General features: G+C 36.1%; 1 protein-coding gene across 2 annotated transcripts in view; it reads right to left on the bottom strand.

Moving 5' to 3' along the window:
• Positions 1–12,509, bottom strand: part of tspoap1 (TSPO associated protein 1) — a 104,856-nt gene that overhangs the window by 69,919 nt on the left and 22,428 nt on the right. For both annotated transcript variants that reach the window (XM_088088952.1, XM_088088953.1), the window contains exons 3-4: positions 1,092–1,199; positions 613–741 (exon numbers count right to left, since the gene is read on the bottom strand). In XM_088088952.1, the coding sequence (XP_087945078.1) occupies positions 613–741; positions 1,092–1,199 (237 nt within the window). The remainder of the gene's footprint in view (positions 1–612; positions 742–1,091; positions 1,200–12,509) is intronic.

The raw sequence follows: 12,509 nt of genomic DNA, 5'->3' as shown, positions 1-12,509 counted from the left end.
ATATGCAAAAAATTTAAATGAAAAAAGAAAGCATGCCTGCCAAATCAGCGGGCACATCCGTGAGCTGTTGAAACAAATAATTTTAAATAATAATAATCAAAAAAGCACTTTTTTTGGGGAGAAAAAAGAAAATCATCGGCAAAAAGAAAACAAACAAACAAAAAAAAAAACAAAAAAAATGCCAAGAGGTTTTAAAAAACAACAAAAAAAATCTTCAAGGAAAAAAAACAACTTCAATTTTGAAAGAAAAAATAAAAATTGCCAAAATGTATAACCAGCGCACCTGCCAGTTTGGAAGGCATGTTTTCTTTAAAAAGTTTTGGCAATTTTCTTTTCTTACAGAGTCTAAGCCCCAAATGTCCTCATATCCTCGAAATGGCTTTAAATAATTGCATTTTATTCTTGAAACATGTTCTGTATCATTCTTTAGCTTACGTGTTATTTACAGAAATGAAACAGTGTATGTGGTCATTTCTCCTACGTGCAGACCTTGAACCAGTGACTGATCTGGAGCCGGAGGCTGCACCAGTTAAGAGCCACTGTGTCAGAGCTGTTATGTATTATATCATATTATGATATATTATATTATGTTATATTTTGTGTGCTGGTTACCACTCTGAGGTTGGCCTCCTGCAGCTTCCGAGCTCTCTCTTCCAGCCTCTTGGCGAGAACAGCCAGCTCTGTGTTCTTCCTCCTCAGCCGCCTGACCTTCTCCTCCGTCTCTGGGGCGCTGCTTTTCCGCTGCACACGGGAGAAACAAATATCATCATCAGGCGACGCCTGCAGACCGACGCAAACACGGCAAACAAGACGGACGCGAAAACAGCTTTCAGGGAGGCTTATTAAAGCTCTGAAGAGAGAATCGGCAGCACTGGATGTGTGTCATCAGCTTTTGTTACCAGTGGAAGATACGAGGAAAAGGCCAAACTCTCCGGTTATCTATTTATACGCTGAATGAACAGAAACAGAGCAAGAGGAAGCGTCTCACTGAAACAATGCACATTGAAAATGTTCATTCTGTGAGCCTGCCCTACTTTCGAGGAAGCTTTCAGTCAAGACTACAAACTGTCTGATATTATTTTTAGTCTCACCAGCAGGCCGTTCTCCTCCCTCAGCGTGGTGCAGGTCTTCTCCAGCTCGTCCAGGGCTCGCAGCAGTTCAGAGTTCTGACGCACCAGGAGGCTGTAGTCAGTGCCATTCTGCAAAAAAACCCCAAAAAAACACAGACACAGAGGTTAAAACACACCACGAAACACGAGAGAATCTGTGTGTCCGACAGGAACTTCATACGCAGTTTTACCCAAACATTTCCAGGACTTTTCCATGATTTTCTCATGACTTTAAGGCCAACATTCTCAGAAATGACCATCAATACTCCTTATCAGCTCTTTATCATTACTATATATCAGCGTTTTTTGTTTTTTTTAAAATATATTATTAAACTGAAAATAAAGTCAGAAACAGATTAGACCTAAAAAATAATTATAACTTAGGGATTGATTGTTATTTATGAGGGGGCACAAGGTGGTGCAAAAAGGGAGAGGCATGACAAATCATTTTAAGGAATTTATTTATTTTGGCTTTAAGGGAGGAGCGTACAACTGCAAACGGCTGCATTTTTTTATTTAATTTATCATCAGTTATGAAAGAGAACATGCCTTTGAAGGTATGTGATTTTTAAAGAAAAAAAGACCATTTCTTTGTAGTTTAAGTTTTCTGGTGATTCTTAAAAAAATGGGAGATTTTAAAAGACACAATTTTTAATTAAATATTTTGGTGATTTCTTTTTTTTTTTTTGTAGATTAAAAAAATGGTATTTCTTTTCTTTATTTTTTTGGCAATTTTAAAAGAAAAAAATATTGGAGATTGTTTTTTTCATTAAACATTTTTGGCAACTTTTAAGAGAACATGCCTTTGAAGGCATGTGATTTTTAAAGCAAAAAATGACCATTTTTTTGTTGTTCAAATTTTTGGTGATTCTTAAAGAAAAACTTTTTATTAAATATTTTAAATATTTTGTCATTTTTTTGTTCTTCAACATTTTTTTGGCAATATTGGTCATTTCTTTTCTTTATACATTTTGGGTTATTTTAAAGATTTTCTTTTTTCCCCCATTAAAAAAATCACCAAAAATGACAATTTATCACATTACAGCCTTACCTTGTATACATCATTTGTTATTATACAGGATTGTGAAACAAAATTCCTTGACTTTTGCTAAACTTTGAGGATATATTTAGTTTTCCAAAACTTTTCCAGGCCTAGAAATAGCTATTTGCAAAGCCTTGTGTGTTGTGAGTTTTATTTCTGTGTTTGCGCCCTGTGTGAGCCTCCTCTGCTGTCAGCCTGTGTTTACTGAGCGCCGTCTGACGCTGGCTGACAGATGACAGCTCAGTGAAAAAAGCTTTTCATTAAAGCAACTCAATCAGCCAGCCACCGGACACCGATTACACCGCAGCGACTCAGCATGAGAGGAAGCAGAGCTCTGCGAGCGAGGGCGAGAAAACTACAACCACCACCTCGTGATACGCCTCCGCCGACCAATCAAATCACAGCTCACATCCATAACTGTCCAGACTCGTACAGTGAGGATTTTTCTCAGGCTTTAGGTCTGTTTTGTGCATAGAAAAAAGAACTGAGAAAGGCATCCAGCGGTTCCCAAATATACTCTCCAAACCCAGAGTAGATTTAATGACACAGTCGTCAAATACTAAAATAAAATCACATTATGAGGTTTTATAGTTCTGAGTGTTACAGAAAAGAGCTTGTTGGCTTGTGAACTGGCAGCAGCAGATGTGGCAAAGGCTGTAATCAGTGGGTTTTTTTTTTGCGACATTTAAACGAAAAACATTTAGTGATTGTTTTTGTATTTAAAATTTGTTTTTTTTTTCCTTAAACATTGTTTTTGTGATTTTTAAAGACATTATTTTTGCAACTTCTAAAGGGAATCTTTTTTGGTGTTTTTTTATTTATATTTTTTGGTGATTTTTTTTCTAATACAAATTTCGTTGATTTTTTATAAAAGAAAACATGTTGGCAATTTTAAAGGAAAAGATTTTGCAGATTTTTTTCTGTAAATTTTTTTGGGTGATTTTAGAGAAAAACATTTAGTGGTTTTTCTTCTTATATTTGTGATTGTTTTTTTCTAAAACAATTTTTGGTGATTTTTAAAGACAATATTTTTTCTTAATTTTTTTTTCTTTGTGATTTTTCTTTTTATTATTTTTTTTGCGATTTCTAAATATATATATATATATATATATATATATATATATATATATATATATATATATATGGGCACTTTTTGTTTTCGTTAAATTTTTTGTGTGATTTTAAATATTTTTTTTTCTTATTTTTATATTTCATTGATTTTTAATAGATAACATGTATACAACAAAACAAATATCCACCCACCCCACAACGAACCACCCTGACATCCTCTTATACTTACAGGACAAAAATAAAAATAAAAAATTAAGCAGTAAATGGACAAACCTTACACAGTACACTTAATTTAAGACAATTTACACGAACAGTAACAATCCCATCACAAAGAAGGCTGAGCGGCAGACCTGGCACACACGAAGGTAACGGCTGCAGTGAGAGCAGATGGACAGACGGGGTGGACAGATAAGCTGGAGGTGAAGAGGGGACGGTTTGTCCTCACAGTGAAGCACAATCAGCAGAAAAGGTAAAGCTGCCTCGAGTTACCTGTTAAAGCGTGATCCTACACACTCGACAAAAACTATCTCTGCATGCTCCTCACAGTATCACAGTATACCAGAGCATTTAGAAATCATGAATACAGGCACTCCTCTTTCTATTAAACTCATTGTATGTGGTGCACAGCACGCACCATCAGAGCTTTTAATTAGTTTGTATTCCTCTATTTTGTTTTGTTTCTTGTCTTTAAAAAAAACCTTATTTCAGGTAATTTTCTTGTACTTTTTGCAAATTTTTGGGTCGTTGCTCTTTGTTTTCTTCCTATGTATTTTGAAGAACTCAAGGCAATATTCCCATGTTTCAGTGAAAAAAGAAAAGAAAATCTTATTACAATTACAAAATAATATTCAAAAAAATAAATCAAATTAAATCAAATTAAAATGGACTAATTCCAAGTCCTGGTTGCCTTGTTGTTGTTTTTTAATTTTCTTTTTTTCTTTTCTCTTTTTTTTTTTTTTTACTTATTTCAGGTAATTTTCTTGAATTTTTGACTTACTTTTCTTAACATTTCGTGGGTTTCTATTGTGTATTTATTCATCTGAAAAGCTGACCGTAAGTATAAGATGGTACATGATGGTATAAGTACACGATTCTGTATATCCCAGTGAAATCGCGCGAGCCTAATCACAGCAGCACATCTCCATCACAAACCCCTAAGGTTACATTAAACGTCACGAGGACATGATGCGGTATAAAGATCATGTGACCATCATCTTGTGCGATTACGTTGCCGTGGTAACTGCAGATGATGGGGTCTGGTGGCTCCCTGGAGGCTTTTTAATGCTACTGTACCTGTTATTTAAGTGAACACTAATGACCAGCTGTTTACTGAAGCAGCAGCTGAGGCTCCGCTGTGTTCCTCCTCCAGGACTATTGTGATGGAAACACTGTCTGAAGATCGAGTTAGTGGGTCACAAACTAGTGCCAGGAAGACCATATGTTTACAGCGTGAGACCGCGCAGACGTGCAAACACAATATTTTGATTGAAATCACTGACACGTGATCTGGTGAGGAAAAATATTTACAAAAAAGAATTAATTAAAAAGTGTGAAAAAAGAAACAATCTGCTCACACTTCAGTATAATTCAGACCAGTCTTAGTTATCCTTTTTCATACCAAAGCAAATTTGACTAAATTTTGATGAAAATAATGACGAGTAATATAACTAGAAATGCCCCCCCACCAAAAAATAGCAAGAAATTATTAAAAGTTCACCAGAAAATTACCAGAAAATAAGCAAAAAAAGGTAAAGTAATAAAAACATTTTTTTAATGACCTGTGTTAAAGTGTTAAAGAAAATGTATATATTTATTTTTTATGATATAATTTTTGCAGTTTCTAAAGAAAAAAATGGATGATTTTGTTGTTTCTGTAAATTTTTTGAATGATTTTAGAGATACACATTTGGTGATTCTTTTTTTATTTATATTTTTAGTGATTTTTTTTAAACAATTTTTTTTGTGATTTTTAAAGAAAATATTTAGGCAACTTTTTTCTTAAACATTTTTGCAGATTTTTACAGGACATATTTTGGCAATATTCTTCTTATGTATACATTTTTGGTGATTTTTACAGAAAAAAACATTTGGTGTTTTTCTTTTTTGGGTGATTTTTTTGGCGATTTGAGAAAAAAAATATTTCGCAAATTTTTTTTAGTGATGCCAAAAATAAAAAAAAAGAAATGACCTCAAGAAAGTGCTAAAAAAATGTATATACTGTATTTTTCTAACATAATTTTAAACATACAATTATACAAACACTGCCCTATTTTATTTTGATATCTATGAAATCTAATAATTAAAAAAAATATATATATTTTTAATGCAGACCTAAAAGTCTATATAATGTCATAAATAATGCGTGTGCAGTGTTGACATCAATCCTTTGTAACTGAGAAATATGTTGAGACTCAAAATTAGATTTAAAACTGACAGACCCTTAGTTAAGGGTCATTTACACCAAAAACGGTACAAAAAGAGACGCAGGAAACTGGCAGTTCATGTACACAGATGACAAGAGCTGAATTGGACTGGAGGGGAAACAAAAAGAGGATATATAGAGAGAAGTTTTATATCTCATTGTTTTATATATTATATGTTAACAGGTTTCTCTTGATAATGAGAGTGCGTGTCTCAATGAGATTAACTGTATAAATAAGATTAAATACAGTAAGATAAAAAAATATATATATATATGTATATATATATATATATATATATATATAGAGAGAGAGAGAGAGAGAGAGAGAGATATCACTCACCCCTAAAAATAAAATAAAATAAAAATGTAGCTTTTTAATTGGGCTCAGGCCCAAAATCACTGCCGGGTCGGACTTGGACAGAAACTATGTGATGCGGGTTCGTGTGAGGTTGCGCCTGAAAAAAGCTGTACTCCATATTCTGTAAATGAGTTGTGATTAGCATGCAGTTAAAGCAAAGATGTGATCACTATTTGTCACTGTGGGCGAAAAAGATGCTTCACGGACGACATTTCTAATCAATACAAGCAGTGACTCAGCAAATTTGCTCTCCTTGAACTTGAATGAACTCTTTAGAAACATTTTGTCGTCAGCGGAGAGACTGTGGGTCACAGTTTCACGGAAACCACCGAAGCTTTGACATCACTTCACAATAACGTTACGGCCTTCAAAGTCTCATCATTCAAACCTCATTCATCATATTATCAACATTCAGTATGTTTCACAAAAACAGGGTAGTACTTATTGTGAAGATGCAATTGTACTGCAGTTATCATGAAGACTGCACTTTTGTAAGTTCAGACCTGTTTCTCCTGCGGTCAGCAGGACAGAGACACACACACTAACCTTGTAACACAGTGTGTGTGTGTGTGTGTGTGTGTGTGTGTGTGTGTGTGTGTGTGTGTGTGTGTGTGTGTGTGTGTGTGTGTGAGTCGCTCCTCCTCAGATGATGTATGAGGGCTCACACTGAAGCTGCACACTAAAATGTATCATAGTTTTTCATAAACCCGTGAACAGCACTTCATGACCGAGCCATTTGCTTTGTTGATGATACGAGAGTTTTTCAGGGGCGCCGCTTAGTCGCCCGTTGTTGTTTGATTTATCTCTTGTGCTGTAATGTTTGGGCAGCTGCCGGAGGAAACTGTTGACTTTGTACGTTTCTGAATCCACGATTTTTCCTGATTCATATGTAGCTACATTTCTAAAGTGACTAATTATATGACTTTGTTAAGATGGTCGGACATTGAGGAGAGACGCCTGCCGAGCTGCAGTGCACTGTTTGAGACCAATAAACAACAAAAAGTGTTTTTTTATTTTATTTTAAGCAAGACAACGCTGTGTTTTCCTGATGGTTTAGTGACACAAAAGCAGTTATTTTATAGGGTGTTTTTTAGCGGACTATTGCTGTGTTTTTCCAGTGGAGATTATGTTGTGATAAGCTTTTTTTTTGTTCCCGCTAAACTTAATTGTGCAAAAAAAGTGTGCGATCTTTTTTAACGAGATATCACTGTATTCCCTGGCGGGTCATTGACACGAATGCTGTTCTTTTTTTTTAGCGACTCATCACTGGGTTTTTTTTACTGAGATATCACTGCATTTCCTACCTGGTTAGTGCAACAAAAAGCTTTTTTTTGTTCTCTTAACAAGACATCACTGCACTTTCTTGCCTGGATAGCGCCATAAAAATGATCTTTTTTAGAGGCATCACAGCGTTTCCTGCCAGATAAAAGTGACATGAATGCTGTTGTTTTTTAGCCACCCATCACTGTTTTTTCCAGCGGGTATAGTGACATGAAATGCATGAATTTTAAACCAAACCATGAGCTTTTTGTAACCATAACCAAGTGTTTTATGTGCCTAAATCTAACCACACGTTAACCAGAGCATTGCTGAAACTTGAAGTCTCTTAACGTGCATATCTGCGGTTTGCAGAAACGTACAATGCATTCAAAACATTGACATATTTCCTGGCAGTGGGTTGGTTTGGCATAGGGGAGTGCTTGAAGTAAGAATATTTGGTAAATTTTAGCATTTATATTACAAAACACATGTGGTCAAATGTGTCCCAGACCACCTCGGCACGTGGTTTGAGTGATCAGGTCGAAATGCATCTTGGTGGCCATTTATATTTGTATTTAACGCCAGGTTTAAATAGTGTGAGAAGTGGTGAAATAAAACCTTATTTCCTGGTTATTAACCAAAACAGGCCTTTAAAATTGTCAATATTTATCAGCCGAAATGAAACATTTATTGTGATAAAGTCTGCAGTTACATCTCCCATCAGCCCTACAGAAAACACTATTCAGTGGCTCGGGAAGATTTGGGCTCCGCTCTCAGATGAACCTTTATGTCCTTGAGAGTTATTGTGCCATTAGTTAAGAGGAGCCGGTCCCAGTGTCCCAGCCTTCCTCTCAGGACGGCCATGCTAAAGCCCAATCAATCACGTCCGAGGAAGGCCAGCCAGAGTGAGCTCAGCCTCCGCCTGCCTCCATTCTCATTCTAATGATGCTGGAGTGCGTCCATGTCTTGTAATTGTTCCCTGGGAATCACGCTGAAATACACCGGAGGCTTTTCTTTGAGCATGAGGTAATGCTGGCTTCTTACACGCTGGAGCCCGCTCTGCCTTTGCTTTCCTCGCTGCCACAGAAAGAGGCTGCAGGTGGCGGGGTCCACTCCAGGCCAGAGTATTAGCATTCACTGCACTGTGTTGGTGCAGGCCTGGCTCAGTGAGCGAGGCAGATGTAACTCAGTAGCAGGAGGGCAGGGGTCTCCACGCTAACGTCTGTCAGGGGAGCCGAGCCTTTGGGCCGAGCAGACGGCCTGATGGAGGCGTCGCCCTGCTCTCTGTTTGAATCTGACTGCAATCATCGTGGATACGAGCAGATAACAGAGCCAAGTGCTGACTGTCAAACACATCATCATTTATCAAACTCTTTCGGGCATTTTTAATTCATCGCTGTGCGGCGGTGATACTCAAATTATGGCCCATGGGCAAAATCAGGTACCCAATAGGGTGCCAGGTGGCCCCCCAACCATTTTCTAATTCACAATAAAAATAAAGTGATTCAAACAGTGATTTTTTGTCCTTTTAGTATCTGTAAGGTGTCAGAGAGCATAAAATCAAAATAGAGCTTGTTTATCAAAAAAAGTGCCAGTGGAGGATCCCCCACACCCCCCGACAGAGGTCCTAGCTAAGAACCTAATGTCCTAAAATCGGAAAAATGTTATAAAATCAACAAAGTTTCCAATATCCAAAATATGTCATAAAATATTAGAAACATCCTAAAATCCTAGAAATGTCCTAAAATCAAAGGAATGTCCTAAAATCTAAGAAATATTCTAAAATGTTAGAAATGTGCTAAAATCCAAGAAATATCCCCAAATCCAAGACGTCTTAAAATTGTAGAAATGTAAAAGAATCCGAGAATGTCCTAAAATATTACAAAAATCCTAAAAACGTCCTAAAACCCAGGAAATATCGTGTAATCATGTAAATGTCATATATTACTATAAATGTATCAAAATCCCAGAAATGTCCTAAAATCCAAAAACCCTAGAAGTATCCTAAAATCCCAGAAACATCCTTAAAATCCTAGAAACACGTATGGGGCTGCTGTGACGGGCGTCTGGCCTCCGTTCATTTTGCAAAAGTTTCCTCCAAGCAAAGAAAGCTGAGCTGTATTTGTTTCGTCTCAATGGTTTTCAATATGGGAGATTATTCTGTTGTATTGTGATGACGGGAAGTTTTTGTTTGCATCCATAACTTACTAAGCAGGAATTCATCGAAAATTCAAACTAAGACGTGATTATGCATGAACAAACTGCACAGTAAGCCAAAACGTCCCGTTCCTATCTCCGTCCTGCCGGACTGATTCTGCTGCGAGAGCTCTTGTGCGGCTGCAGCAGATAAAAGCAGGATGGATAAGCTTTTTCCCCGATAGCTCTTCTGTGAGATATTCTGAGCCGTGAAAAACCTCCACGATGCCCCGGGTCAGCTTTTTATCACGACACAATTCTCTGATGCTTTCTCTGCCCACAGAACAGATAATTACAAATAATGTTTCCAGCTCCCTAAAACAGCTTTTTAATGAGAGAAACTCTTTTTACATTAACACCTTAACCTGCAGAGACACCAGCACCTTTCCCTTATGTTTAAGAAACACTTATCCAGATAACCGAATCCAACAAAGCTGCAGGTTGTTTCATCCGCTGAAGGACAAACTCCACCATCACACGGCTGTCACAGTTTGGCCACACAGCAGGTGGCTGCAGCACCAACATATGTTACCGGCCATCTTCGTGAAAGCGACTGGAGCAATGCAAAGTCGCGTTCACCTCTCTGATCATAAAAAAAGTTGCAAAGGTCAATCAAAACAACCTAACTTCTGCTAAAGTCCTTCTTTTTAAAGGTATTTATATAATTCTGCAGCTTCCTGGTAGTTTTCTTACGTATTCAAATTAGTGATGTGCGATAATATCATCAAAATGTCAGTATCAGCTGATATTGGCTTTAAAGTGAAATATTCGACCAACATGATGATTCCTGCCAATATCACAAAAACCTTTATTTTTTGAAAATCAAGTGAGCATGTACGTACAAAACTTCAACCCATCTAAATCCTAGAATTTACCTAAAATCCTAGAAATGTTTCACAAAATCCTAGAGATATCCTTAAACTCTAGAAATGTGCCAAAATCCTCAAAATGTCCAAAAATCCTTAGAAAATCCTAAAATCTTAGAAACTTTATAAAATCCTTGAAATGTCCAAAATCCTAAAAAACGCCATACAGTCTGAGAAACAACCTATAATTCTAGAAACATCCTAAAATTTTACAAACAACCTAATGGCCCATGTTTTTGACAACATAAATCCTAATCATAGCTATGAAATACTCATTAATTTTCAGAACGTTAAAGCTTTAAATGCCAGGTTTTTGTCATAATGCCACTATGTGGCACTATTCTGACAGGTCACCTAGTGGAAATAGCATGTATTTCCTCCAAAAGCCAAATATGGTCAAAATGACCTCATCAGGTGGAAAATAGTCAAAATGACAAAGTCATGTTTTTCTGCTCTGATGGCTGTGGGATCAAAAATGTCAGTTTGAATGGGTTTCAATGGAGCATTTTTTGACCTTAACAGTCTGAATGTAACTATTTAGTTTCCACAGTGTATTTTAGACTTATTGTAGGAGCTGAGCTGCAAATTCACTGATTTAACAAAAATACAAAATCTAGACAAAATGTATGCCATATGCATGAACACAGCCAAAATGATTGAGTGAAAAACACATTTTTGCGCCAAACATTCCCAAAAGGTTTCAGCTCTAAAACTGAAACAGTAACATGAATTGAAAACTTCCCAGGTGACTTGTTACTAATCATCCACACGTGTATTTCTGATAAAAGCTGACACTGAGAATATTGAGCTTTGTAAAGCGAGCAGGCTAAACTGCCTCTTGATTATCTGGGTCAGTTACTGTTTAATGAGCCTCTGAGGGTCTACATGAAAATGGCTTCTGGTTTTATGGAATTCAACCTCTCGCTTCGGCATTTTATTGCAAACTCGACAGCAGAGAAGCAGCACGGACTCCACAGATACATTAAAGGAGAAAAGCAGGTAGAAAATCTATTATGACAAATCTTCATATTAAACCCTCGCTGTGTGAGAAGTGTCATTGAGAGCTTATAAAGAATATCAATATGTGGAGAAAATCAATATTCGTTCACATAAAATGAGATAAAAACTGCGTTACTGAGTCAAATAACAAAATCATTTGAAGCAAAAAAATCCACATTACAGCGCTCACGCTTTAACTGCGAAACTGCTTAACTTTTTCATATTAGCAGCGCTGATGATAAAACTTCACTGTGCACAAGACAAGAGACAAACCCTGAGAAAAATGGAAAAAAACATATATTCGACAACACTTTAGAAAAAAAATGCTACAAAGTGAGAAAACACAACCAGTACAGGAACCCTGCAGTCACACAGAACCCCAAAAAATACTATTTTTAAAAAATTAAAATTTTAAGTAAATAGAAAAAACTGGTCTGCATAATTAATATTTAAGTTATCTTGAATGAATGAATGAATGAATGCATCATTGATTTTATTTTGAAGAAAAAATAAAACATAATATAAACAAACAAACAAAACAAAAGCAGTGTCCGAAAAGCAGTAGGTAGAAGTCAAACTTATATATCTCTACCCCTTTCTCACTTTTTTAACACATACTGTATATATATGTCAGCAAATTCCTAAATTTATTTACATCTAGTGTAAACACACACAGCCTTTCCTCATCCATATACCTACAAAAATATTTTTTGTATAGTTTTTTAAATTGATTTATATTTGTGCATTTTTTGTGATTTATTTCTTGGCAACATATCATGTAGCCCACACAATATTAGGCTATTTATTATGCTGGTACAAAACGTATTTACTTATTTATTTGGAATATTCCCCACCGGACATTTTGGCCATTGATATTTTCATCTGCCCGCAGTGCGTTGACCTTTTAAGGTCACTATGAAGTCTTCTGTTTCATTTTTTATGGATCTCATCTTCACTACATTATATATGGTTTTATGCATCACAAATGGTAAGCTGACAAAATGAACTTTTTGGAAGTTTCTTCCTGTAAGAGGAAATGTGAAAATACTGCAATATTAAGAATAAATCTTTGACGGAAAGAAAATCCGGAAAAAAACACAAACGCAGGAAATGTTGTACAATTTAAGAAAACTAGGAGGGCAAATATTTAACTTATAAACAATATGGGACTCAAGTAAGAGATCAA

This window comes from Plectropomus leopardus, chromosome 15 (assembly GCF_026936395.1).
Source record: "Plectropomus leopardus strain MGB_pleo_1.0 chromosome 15, ASM2693639v1, whole genome shotgun sequence".
In the NCBI taxonomy this organism is placed as follows: domain Eukaryota; kingdom Metazoa; phylum Chordata; class Actinopteri; order Perciformes; family Serranidae; genus Plectropomus; species Plectropomus leopardus.
This window is presented reverse-complemented; position numbering and strand designations above follow the sequence as displayed.